At 42.2% G+C, this 13,112-nt stretch overlaps 1 protein-coding gene across 1 annotated transcript in view; it reads right to left on the reverse strand.

Annotated features, from left to right (window-relative positions):
- The window catches only part of creb5b (cAMP responsive element binding protein 5b), a 29,547-nt gene extending 18,327 nt beyond the window's left edge, over positions 1–11,220 (reverse strand). The window contains exons 1-4 of the mRNA XM_076109282.1: positions 11,136–11,220; positions 10,663–10,756; positions 8,680–8,801; positions 7,095–7,252 (exon numbers count right to left, since the gene is read on the reverse strand). Of these exons, the coding sequence (XP_075965397.1) occupies positions 7,095–7,252; positions 8,680–8,801; positions 10,663–10,756; positions 11,136–11,189 (428 nt within the window). The 5' untranslated portion in view covers positions 11,190–11,220. The remainder of the gene's footprint in view (positions 1–7,094; positions 7,253–8,679; positions 8,802–10,662; positions 10,757–11,135) is intronic.
- Positions 11,221–13,112: the final 1,892 nt, after the last annotated feature.

Below are 13,112 nucleotides of genomic sequence, written 5' to 3' on the forward strand. Positions count from 1 at the left end.
ACAAACGCCGTGTCCGTCACCACCACACACACCAAAACACAACCTGCCTGTCCGGTGGGCGGAAAAACAACTCTAACATCTCACACGCTTCCTCTGGGGATTAAGTCCGCTTTGTGCTGACTCTGCTAATAAATATAGACATTTTAGACTGGCTGGAGTCAAAAAGCCTATATTGATGAAAATAAGAATTCTGTTACTTGTTAGAATGAACGTATCCATTTTCTGTCTATTAATTGAAAGTCATGAGGAGTCCCGTAATGGAAAGTTTTTTTCAAGAAAAATCTTCCACATTGTCTGGTTTAAGGCCTCTCAAATGAAATCATTTCCTGATTTAGTTTGTCTAATGATCGTGAATTGCATCTTTTGGGGTTTTGAACAGTTCTTCCACTATTGTCAGATATTGTATTGAACAAAGATGTTTTTCTTTTTTTCTATTTCCCTATTTTCCTCTGCTTTAGAGTATCTGAAGAACGCTTTCTTCTCTCTTTTATTTTTTTTAAATCAGTGTTTGGCCTTCTCATTCTTCAATTAATTGATTTAGTAGTATTCGGCAGATTTCTCAAGAAGTAATACAAATTAAAGTTAGCTGCAACCCTTGGTGTCAACATACTTTATGTAGCTTGCAGGGTTTCCCTATATATGAACAGAGCATTCTAATTGAGATGCGTCTTCTTTTTAATTCTCTTCTCCTCTCAGTGTTCACATCTGTTTGACTGTGAATACATTATGCACCAGACTGTACAGTGGATCAGTGGATTCATGTTTACAGTGTTTGTGTGTGAATAGCTGCATGTTTCAGTGTGTGCATGTGTGTGTATGCATGTGAGTGAATAATGACAGGCTGCGGCTCCACTGAGGGGATTGATAATAACCCGGGCCGTGGGCCCCAGGGGAGAGCAGGTAGACACTCTGCAGTCCTGACCCTGCACTCTCACATTACTGAGTGCCTCGCTCTCAGCCCAGCTCTCCTCCACAGTCCCCGCCCAAGAACCACCACCGCACCACCCCTCCACCACCCCGCCCACCTCCACTCCGCCATGACATCACTGCCAGACCTTCTTTTCTCCCCGAGTTCCTCTTCTGCGTTTTTATCTCTTGTTCCACACTCTATTTCTCTAAGTTATCCTGCTATTTTCTCTCATGCGTCCCCTCCTCTCATTGTCCTGTTAATCCTCTATAACTCTCTTCTGGACCCCTCAGGGTGCCCACACCTCAACTCAAGCCCCTCTGGATTGGCTTGCTCTAACCTACAAATCCTGCAGTCTGCACACACACTAAGCTGTATACTGTCCCAATCCACACAGTCCCAGCTCCAACTCAAGCACTGGAGACTTGAACACAAGGGCTTGGCTGCCATCCAAGAAGAGCAAGAGAGGGAGAGAGGGAGAGAGAGGTGCAGTCAGTCCACTGACTCATATCCTTCCCTTTCTGACTCTGCTCCAATAATGATGTAATGCTCTTGGCTTTTCGCCCTCCCCCCACCCTGTGCCTGCCCACCCCCAGATTGTGTCCCTCCCTCCTCTCCTCCTCTTGCTTTTCCCTCTCTTTCCCTCCTCGACTCGTCCAACATCTCTGCGCTCACTCCTCACTGGGTGAAGTCACTGCGAGCTCTGGGTAGACACAGCAGCTAAAAACTTTCGAACGTAACCAAAACAGCCCAGGGCCAAGTTCCAGACGTTCGGGAGACGGTGGTGTAGTCGCCATGGGAACGGAGGTAAACAGAGGGAGAAACAAGGGCCTCAAACAGCTTGCAGCTGCCTGGCTCTCTGAGTAAACACTACACAGGACCTGCCCCTGATTTACTGCCTTTAATCACTGGTGGGAGGAGAGTGCCATGGGGTTTGGACTGAGGAAATAATACGAATCTGATCAAATAAATCAGACCTAATGGGTTACGACACAGGCTGACTTTTATTAGCGGGCTAGGAGGGATGGATGCTGGGAGGGTGCTGGACTGGGATGGATCTGGGATGGGGTGTCCTCACATTAGGGAGTCTCAAGCTGAGTTAAGCCGTGCCAAAGCACAGTTGAGAGATGTTGGTGTATGATTCTCTGGAGTGAATTAGTGCAAGTGTTATGGTATTTATTCACCAAATATGATATTGTTTTGATTCATTCGATGCCATTCGATGGGTTGTCTTTCATTTTCATCGAAAGTAAAAAGCATGTCAGTACATTCCTATCACCAGCCAATCAGAAAAAACGTCATCTTGTTACAAGCTAACATGACGTGCAGCACCTGACTGATGTTGTAACATTTGGCTAACACCGCCCCTTTCACTTTTAATCATACTTCATCTTTCTCCCTCTTCATCTACTCAAAGTTGACTATTACTTTGCTTGTTTGTCCCACTCCTCCTTAAACAACTTCTCTTCCTCTCATTCAGCCACCTGATACCTGACTTCCACCATCAGTCTCATCGTTTGTCATTCAGTTTTCCATCTTCATTTTCCTTTCATAATCTCAGTGTATTTTTCTCAGACCTTCAGTCATTCTGATCCCACTTTATCCATACTTCCATCCAAACATGATCTATCTTTTCCTTTCCTTGTGCAGACATGTCCGACAGGCCACCGTCCTGGTAGAAAACCGATGTCCTCACATCTGATGTCTCTCTTCACTCTCTCTCTCTCGTCCACCCTCCTGATCCTTAATTTCCTCTCCTCCATCTACCTCCTATCCTCCTCTTCCTCTCCTCCATCCACCTCTGATCCCTTTCTTCCTCTCCTCTGTTCACCTCTGATCCCCCTTTTCCACACTTCCCCACGTTGTGATCCCTGCTCCCCAGAGCTGTGAGGCATGTCCCTGTGTGTGAGTTGCTTGTGCAGGAGCCTGCATGTGTGGTGGCCCCGGGGCAGGGATGACACAGCCCCACTGGAATGAGAGGGAACAGAGTCTGGGCGTTCCTCTACAAACGCACTATTAAACCCACTGCAGTACACAATGAGCTCATCTTAATTCAGGTCAGATGTACATCCTGCATTCTCTCTCCTTTTCTTTTTCTCTCCTTCCTCTTTTGTAATTGATTGCACTATACCTTTGTTTTTCTGTACCTTTGTTTATGTGTTCTTCTCTTCTCTCTGCCTGCTGCTATTCTATGTGCATGCGCTTTACAGTTTATACACAGTTCAACCGTTTCCCCATATTTGTCTGTGGAGAAGGGCATTTGTCAAGTCAGAGCCCGAGGGCACCTCAGGCATTTTGTGGAGGTCGCGCGCTCCTGCACTCAGGGCGGACCTCCCTCCTTGTCACCACTTTCTGAATGCAATCTAATCATAAACAATAATAAAGGAAGTTTTGTTTAAATTGTGAAGTTCGTGAGGTCAAAGTTTGTCCATGGAAAAGCCCAGAACTCGCCATGGAAGTGTGGAGACTTTCTCTGTTCCAGCACAATGGGTGTTGAAATCAGCACAGTTGTTTTATCACACACATGGGAAAAAGTGCGATGATTTTAAATCCTTGATTTAAAATCATCAAAACTATCAGAACCACTAACCTATCATTGATTAATTGGTAGGTAAAAGCTGATAAATTGTGACAGAGCATGCACAGACCGCATTTGCAAATGTATTGCATTTGATCTGATTTTAAGATGTGAGCTTTTTAGAAAAGTGCAAGCCAGAATCTAGAAATCATATCAGCTGGATTGATATGATGATCATAATCTATATAAAGAAAAAATAAAGAAAAATGTGATCCGTCAAAAATATTCATTCAAATAGAGAGAATGGCAGGTATCAGCGAGATCTTTTACCCAGTGGTCCTTAATAATCGATTAGCATATCACCAAATCATCTTGAGAAAACACAGGAAGTTCAAATATGTCGTGCTACACTTGAGCTTCGCATGAAACCCTGCTGTTTAGAAGGCATGCAGACCAACATCTATTTGTGCAACTTCCCTTAAAGGCAGAAACAAGGAACACAAGAGGCTGGTGGCTCCGAGGTGTGATAAATATTGTGCATTTAAAGCAGCATGGGAAATAAAACCACAAATTGACTTCCTTTAGAGCTTTGCATGGTGATGTGACAGCCAAACTTAAAGTTGCACAGAGTACGCCCAGGGTGGGACATCACCAACAAAACACATTTAGGTTTAGAGATAAAGCCTGTAGAAACCTCAAAACTAAAATATCTTTTCAGATGAGCATGGTGAACTACTTTGAAGTGAAAGATAATGTTCATGCCCCATTTGCAGAGGAATAAAATTAGACAAACCTCTGTTCTGAAATTTTTTAACTGATGTGATGATGGTGACAAACCAAAACTGACTGATATCAACAGTAAATGTTGTGTGATGACACCTTTTAGGCTCACAAACTTTTCAACATTCTTACAAACTATTATCAAAGACAATGTCCCCATGTGTTAAAAGAAGATGTTTTTATACACAGACAAAATTGAGATACGTAATTAAATACCACATCATCATAAATTGATGATTAGATAATTTACTACATCTGTACTGTAATCACTCCTCACTGAACCCAGCCGCATTCAGGTTGATTAGGCTATGTAATGGAAACGATTGGCCAGAGTTCCTCTGCTGAGCCAGTGGAGAAAAGTTTAATTCTTAGTGCCTTGTGCCCACACCCACACCAGCACATCTCCGGCTTTGGAGTCAAAAGGTTGAGGTTTCCACAGAATGTTGTATCTCACATGGTTGACTAGTAATTTCCAATGCATTTAATCTGACATAACTCAGCACCAGATGTTTATAATTGAAAATCAGAAAGCATTCAAATCTGTTGGAGGCCGCTTCACTTTGTATGATAATGATAGCCGTGACATTAAGATCTGCTGGCTGTTTCTTATGCCTGGTTTTAACACTGGTTTGTGTCAGTGCAGCTCCCCAAAGACCTTGTTTAGGGACTCAGAGCAGAAAGGGAGAGAGAGAAAAGAAAGAGAGAGAGGTCCTCAGGTTTCACAGCTGCAGGCTCAGCTCAACCCTAAAGTAAATGGACTTGAGGAAAGCCAATCCTAATTGATTCCAAGCCTCAAAGCTCTTTAGTAAACATTGTGGAGCAATGAAAATTACTTGTTATCCTAATTCATTGGACGCTCACGCTGCGCGTTTAGCCGAGCCGAGAACGAAGGAAGCAGATGGAGGCGAGATTAAACTGATTTTGTTTCGGTGATTTCTTCTCATTCAGAGATATACTCATCACAGAGATTAAAAGCTTTATAGGCCTGAAATGATCACACGCACAAACGAAGCAGATTAACCGATGAGGGTAACTTTTTCCTAATTGTCTCAGATAAAAAATGTAAAACCAAGCACAAACATGCACAGTGAAGACTTCATGCACTGTGGATAAACAAGTTTTGATTGTCTTTTCTTCACAAAGACATTGGAAATCAAAACATATTGGAGACTAGAGTTGAAGTGACTTAACCGGACAGCAGCGGCGTCATAGGGAACCCCTGATCTGACCTTCAGGCTCCCTAACTTCCGATCTGGACAGAGCACAGCTAGCCTGTGAAGTGTCCGGCTTGTTCAGCGTGTGGGAAGTTCCTGTGGAGAGACCCTGTGCACGGAGCCTTTGGTTGGCCCTAATGGCTTCCTGTGGAAGCACTGCTTCTTAGTGGAGGGGTTTCCTTAGCCCATTTTCCTGCTGATGTGAACATTTCCACATTTCTTTGGTGGGAATCTACTCATCCTATTCATGTGTTTCATGTGGATTCCACCGTCCTCGTAAACAAGTGACGCCTCTGCAGTTTTAGCACATACAGTACATGCGCTGCTAAGGGAATGCCTCATGATGTGCTTTGATAACTGCAGCTGAGACTTACGTGCCTTCCTGTGGCTGAAGACCAATGCCACATGGCATACCGGCTCTGATGGGTTTTTAATGACAGGTGAACTCAGGTGAAGCAGGCCCAGCAAAGTCTCTGTTACTGGCAGTGATTGCTGCTCCTCCAAGGGGTTGAAATTTCATCCCTGTCCTCGACAAAGAGCCTGACGGAGTGTCAGTCAGGCTTAGTGATGGGCCTCCCATCCAATATTCACTAGCTCCTCGAGCATTAAATCTACACAGGACAACCTCGGCACAGCACAGGCCTAACACTGAGCCATCTCAATGTCTTGAGAATCTGCCACAGGTCTAGTTTACAGTAACAAAGCCCTGGCACAAGTTTGCAGGTGGTTGGGGTTAAGGGATAAGGGAGGAATGAGGTCAGTGGAGTGTCTATATAAGGGAAAAAGGGTCTAAATGTTTGGTAATGATTATGTTCTTGATACATAAAGACAAAAAGTCACTTGAGGTAAAGACATTCCCTCAAAGACCCAAGTTGTTAGAGTAGAGTGGTGATGGTAGAGTTTATAAAATCGCATAGCTACTACACTACTCAGTGTGCAGATGTGGATCATCAGGGTTTGATTATGACTGTGATTAAAAATGCATTAAACTACATGAACTACTACTTGACCAATAGACACTGCAGGTAAATAATGAAGCAGCACAAAACAAAAAGACTGCAGTTAACATCTGCTGTTTTTTATAATACACCTGTAGCATGGCAGCGCAAGGGTTTCTGAGAAACAGAGCTCTGAGGTTTTGGCTGACATTCCCATACAGTGAAAGGAACTATTTTAGAACATGAAATGCTAAACCGCTGTAAAAGCAGTCACAGTTGAGGCTTCAACAATGACCTCATCTTGTCCTCTGCGACCCTCTTTGGCATGATCTGCTGTTGGACAATACTGACTGAACAGCAAAACATGAATCGCCTGCCCCGCACACACTGCTCCGAATGTAACAAAACACTGACATTACCTCAGAGACTATGGAGGGATGACAATCGGCACGGACACAAAAGGACCAGGCCGAGCCTAAGGCTGTCACTGTAACATGGGCGCACTTGAGGTGAGGAGGATACACGCAGCACTCCCCAGATAATATTCAGTCTGTCAGCAGTTCTTAACAGTACTTCTACTGCTCGATCACAAAGAAGAAACACATAATGGAAAGAGATGCAAAGATAAAAACACAAAAAAATGATTCCCTCTCTTTCTCTTTTAAGTCAAATATAGCGTACATTTTTTGTAAATTTCTGGTGTTCTGCTGGATTCTTCGACCACTTGGCGTACTCACCCTATCTGTCTGTTGGTGGATGGAGCCTGAGTGATGACGGAGCTGGACTGAGGAGAGGGCAGGTTCTGCTGGATCACTATGCTGGTATCATGGTTGCCCATCCGTGAGTGGGACTGCTGGTGCTGGCCTTGGCCTGCCTGGCCGTGCAGTGAGACGCTCTGCAGCGAGAAAAGCAAGCAGAGTATACAAGGTTAGGAATCTGTCACATTTTTCCCCGCACGTTGATTTTTCAGCACAACTCAAGCGTTACAACTGTTTGAATGGGTAATGAGGAACTATGTAAACTATCATCCACAGGCTGTTTCTGAGTTGAGGAAACATTGAGAGACAAATAAAGACCAGGTGTCCTTATTGTTTTTTTTCCCCTCATTTGTTTGTTTTACCTCTGTTACATGTAACCGCATATACATTCCAGAATAACCCTGTACCGTAAGAAAGAATATATCTCTGAGCTAAATGCACATATCTTGGCATAAAACGAACATCAAGCTGAAGTCATTTGCATCGAGGCAAATGTGAAACAGCTGCTGGCGATGATTATATTATATATAAAAAAAGAAGAATACTCACGCAGTCACAACATTTTAGAAATCTTTTACCTGACAACAAGGGCTGACCATAAAATATACGTGTCACAGTTGAGGAAAGGAAAGTTTATCAACCGACTAAAACACTCTTGTGTGAGTGTGAGTAAATGATTATGTGACTATTCAATATTCATATTGGCCAACTGCTGTTTTCCTGAAGTTTCAAGCTTTCCCTCTGCTTATTGTGCGATGCACTCCCAGGGAGTCTTGCTCCGACTCGCCGCCTGCTGACTTAGCAGAGTCTCCCATCATAAACCACACTGGCTGGGGAGGCTAGACAAGGCTGACCTGAGCACAGACGAGCTCCAGAGCCAAACCACCCAGACGACAGCTTAGCTACAGCGTGCACTGCACATCTTTTCAGACATTAGATAAGCAGTCTGTCTTGTGGTGGTTTGACTAGAACCCATGTTGAAGGTGAAGGTGCCCCATTGTAGATCTATAATGCATAAATGACCACATCTTATGTGAGAATGTCTGGCCAGGTCTTTTATTGCTGTCACAAAAGTTGTCTCAGGGGTCTGTCTGTACGTCTGGGAGGAAATAATACTCCTTCCTTGAGAGATAGCTGTAGAACTGTTTAAAGTTACAGGTGGAGAACCTGATCTCTTTCCTCCTCATCTGTGGTGGTTGACAAATCTCCACCTGCCAGCCCTGTCTGTCAGTGTCAACAAGACTGATGGGGATCGGGGAGCGTGGGGCTGGACGTGCACCACATGACTACACTTGGAGGAAAAGGTGAAAATATAGCAGAAATCTAAGAGGTGGAAACATATCTGTTGCTTTTTAACAAGCAAAAATAGTGCAGTTAGATGAGGTGTTTTGAATCTCTTAAAAGTGTGCGCATCAGCTCATAGTGTGTGGGCGGCTGTTAGTGACATGACTGATGACAGCAGCAGATAACAGTTCATAACCACCTGACCTAAGCCCTTTGGGTGACTGAGTTCACCTTGGGTTTCTTTTCAGCCTGAGGCTTTGTTCTCTATCCTCTGCAGTACCTGTTTACTGTCCTCTTCTTCCTGGGCCTTGCAAAACTCCTGTTCAATGGAGCAATCCAGTTCACTGAACAATCCCACTTCCTCACAGTTCTTCAAGAAGCGTGTTGGTGTGGGCGTCTGGTCTGGGAATCAAGGAAAGGTTTTTCAAGTTTCAGCTTTGAAATCAACTACTGTTACGTTTTACAGGCTGCACATACACAATCATCATGAACCACAAAACTAGAATTAAAAATTATCATTTTCATTATTCTTAAGGGACTGTGTAAGATATTAAACATAAAGCTTAAAGGTACATTTCATTGGTCCAATTGAAGCATACACTCAATCGCAAAGCAGCATTACTAACACACACACACACACACACACACACACACACACACACACACACACACACACACACACACCATGTTAGCAAGAGGTACCGTGTATGTCAGACAAATTAAAAGCAAATAGATTTGTTTTGATATCAACAGATTTGACTCTTTGTTTTTGATTCATTGTATAATTTTGACTGTTTAACCCTTAATTTGCAAAACCAGTTCACTTATTCCCTTTCTGTGTTTTCTAACCTCTCCAGTTAGACTACACACGCTCTTCACAAAAGCCAATGTAGATCTCAATGAAGACTAAAGTGTAAAGAATGTACATTTTTGTTACGTTTTTGCAATGACTTTAAGAAAACATAACTTTCATTCTCTTAGCGAAAGAGAGAGAGAGATACTGCGCTTGACAGCCCCATTTCAGATGACAAAGTACAGATCCCACCGACTGAGTGGGGGTCTCATTTGTTGAGCTCAGTCAAGCTGCGGTATTCAACTTGACGTTGTGGGGGGTGCGCAGATATCAGGTTTCAGACAGTTGAAGGTGATTTTAGGATCAGCCTTGTTTCAAAGGCTAAAAGCATACTTCATGGTCTGTTTATACATTCTGGCTAGACCAGGGATTGACTCAAACTTTCATCATGACCTGCATACCCAAAATACAGTTTTACTCCAAATATGCTTTTTTTTCCATTTCGAACAACTCAAGCTCTATTATTAACAAAAAAGCGAGTAATGTCAATTTTTAGTTGAGGATAACAACTATGAGTCAATGGAGCAGGAGATTAACTTTAGGTCAACAATCATAGTATGAGACAGTGCTATTGAGAGCATGTTACCATGTGTGGCTGAGCTGTAACTTACAGTATAAGCACTGACTATATGAGTTTTCAGTAAGAGAAATGGTCAGAGCTGTAACTCAGACATTAGGCGATAAGAACACCCGGCCTAGAAAATCCGATCCTTCTGTCCACTGAGCGTAAATAATAAAGAAGACACAATCTCGGCAGCGTAGTGTTGTCAGCTAGTGTGGCCTGGCCGTTTCTACGATTGGAGACCTATACTTATGGATCAGCCTTGGGTTGACACTTGTTTATGCGGCAAACAATCTATAGTTTGATGTTTCTTTGAGTAATAAATTATAGATAGGACTGTCTAAAAGAAATTCTTAGTCAACTAACACTCATACGATTTTGTCGACTAATCGATTAGTCGATTTAATCGACTAATCGATTAGTCGATTTAATCGACAGATCCGTAAAATTGAGTTTCTCCACAAAGAATCACACCCCAACATCCATAAAACCATTGGAAACCATCTCCCACTACTTCTCGAGACAGATGAGAGACTAATGACACATCTGATGAGGGGAAAATGCAAATCACACTTTCGCGAAACATGATGATTCCTCCAGTCGTACGTCAGCGTATCCTGAAGTGTGCGTAAGTGGTATGCAGTGATTAAGGCTGAGCTGCAAGGTAGCGTGTAACATATGCTTTACTTTATTTTAAACAACTGGTACAGACGTGCCATAAAGTTTTCTGATGACAGACAAGTGTGTCTGAGCATGAGTCACTGAGGCAAACACACCTGCAAATGAACTGCAAGTTTGAACCCTGCTGAGGTAGTGTGTGAGTCTGTATCAATGTAGCCGTAACTCACCTGATAACATGTTGTCGTTCTTTATGGAGGGGAACTTAAGGGTCATCTCATGTTTGTGTCTATGTATCATCAGATGGTCCTCCGTGGGGAATCGCTGTTGAGTTTTTAAAAAGTAGGATTGTAAGAATTGTAAGCAAAGACAAATAAGTGTTCTAATAACCGATTAAAAATAAACCAGTACACTTAAGCTTTTCCCGGAATTTAATTCACTGTTATTTGCCATTTAAAGAGTGCATCTTAAAAGCGCATCAACCCTGGTGTTGACTTCAAAGAGAATTTTTATTTTTAGGTAATTTTAAATCTGCGTGTTATTCAGCTTGTGCTACACTTAGTATATTGCTATTCTGTTTCTCCCCTATGCATGAGGCAGTAACCCACTCCTCAGGCCTCCTCAATGTACACCACTTCATATTACAGGCAGACACCAACACACGTGTACACTGTGCTGCGTTGTTTTGTCTCGGCACACTCACCTGAGAACAGCCAGGAGCGTTGCACACGTACGGCCTTTCCTGGTCCGAGTTCATCACTCTGGCCACCTTCTCATAAAACTACAGAAAAAAGACAAAAAAGGAGAAAGCAGCGAGAGGAAGTGAATGACATGAGTTTCCCCCGCCAGCCTCCAAGAGGAAAAATACACTCATTGTGTCACGCTAGACATAAAATTGCTATTGCACCTGAAACAGCTGTGTGGTTATTTTCTCACACTATAGTAATCCAGGATCCACTAAAATGACATCAAGGTCCAGGGTTATAACAGGACTGGAAACACTAGGAAAGCATTTAAATAGTCCAGCATACTTAAATAGTTTGACTATGCTTTTATTACACATAATCAGAGACTATAACCTGCTGAACAAAAACAACAATAATAAAATAATGTATTGTTATAGCACTCTATAAAACTTGTAATTACTGTTAAACTCATTCAAGATTCATTTCTGCAGGACCAACCACGTATACAGAGGTGCACATACACATCTAGGAGCTATTGTGATGGGTTTCAGCTTAGATTTGGATGGGAAAAAATGAGACAATAAACCATGTTTGAAATGTACGATCAAACACCAACACCATGTTGAAACCACAGTTTCAACAAGGCGTCGTCAAATGTTTATTCCCACCACAAAGTGACAGAATCTGGTCTAACACATCTGGTGCTAGTCCCTTTTCACTCATTTACTTATGCAGTGAGATGAATTGAACTTTAAATGGAAGGCACTTAAAACTCATCGAATACTTTTTTTGGATGTTGACACTATTTTCACGCTTCAGCCAGCAATCATTTGAGGATTAAATTAAGTCCTTCAGTTAGTATACATGTAGTGAGAACGAGGAAAAGGAAGTGGTGGCAGAGCAGCACTGCATGAGCGATGGACACAAGGTGCAGTTTATTTCTTCGAAAAAACAACAACTTTAAAAACGTTTGTTTTCCTGCAACTACTGCCACATATGTGCTTTGTAAGTAATTGCTTGGTACACTAAAGCCATAGCCATGCATCATGTCGAATGTGCAGTGGCTACAGTTATCGTTTTAGATGCTTTAATAATTTAGAGTGAAAAAGAGGACACATTTACCAAGAAAAGAGGAGTGCCTTTTACCTGTGATCAAAAAATATTAAATAAAATGAATCCAGAGTCACGTAAAATTTAAGGCCAACAAATGCTGTAAAAGTCCTGTCCCTTTGTTCACCGAGAGAAACTAAATCATGCACACAAGGATGCATTCTGCATTCAGCTTTAAAAACATATTGAAAACAGCATGACTATATTTATGACAGGATGTCAGAGAGAAAAACAACAGAAATAACAGGTGCATTTTAACAGCTTCTCAAGATCAAACCAAGAGGACTGACATGCCATTTAAAGTGCACTTTAATCAATCATTGCATCTGATGCATGTGATGCCTCACATACATTTAATTATACCATTAGCTTTTGCAATTGTTCCTACCACCAGTATCTATTGCAATGCTGTTCTATTATTGTCGGCAGAAAAAGTAGATTTTTATAAGAAATAGTTAACTATAGGAAACCGGTAAACCACATAATTTTTTGAATATGAAATGGATTGTGTCTGTACAAATTATGTCAAGACAACATTAAACACAGATGCAAGTTTAGATTATCTATTTCAATGAGAAAAAAACGTCATTAGAATGATTTAAATATTGGACTTGTTCTTGCCTCTAACATCATGTTTCAACGACTGCTGGCTACTGTGTCATTATTATGTATTTCTCATTTCAAGGTCTTATCATTGTCCAGTACGATGCAGAGTACTACCAAACACACACAAACAACCCCTGAGTAGTTACCACATGCCAGCACTACAGATGCCCATCACTTTCTGCCAGATGTTTTAACAGATGTTAAGTGAGTATGACAAGTATTAAGGTGGTCATTATTAATCCCCAGCCACAGCACAGCACCCAGGGGGCATTCTTTAT

This window comes from Anarhichas minor, unplaced genomic scaffold (assembly GCF_050575085.1).
Source record: "Anarhichas minor isolate MPS153535 unplaced genomic scaffold, ASM5057508v1 ptg000041l, whole genome shotgun sequence".
In the NCBI taxonomy this organism is placed as follows: Eukaryota; Metazoa; Chordata; class Actinopteri; order Perciformes; family Anarhichadidae; genus Anarhichas; species Anarhichas minor.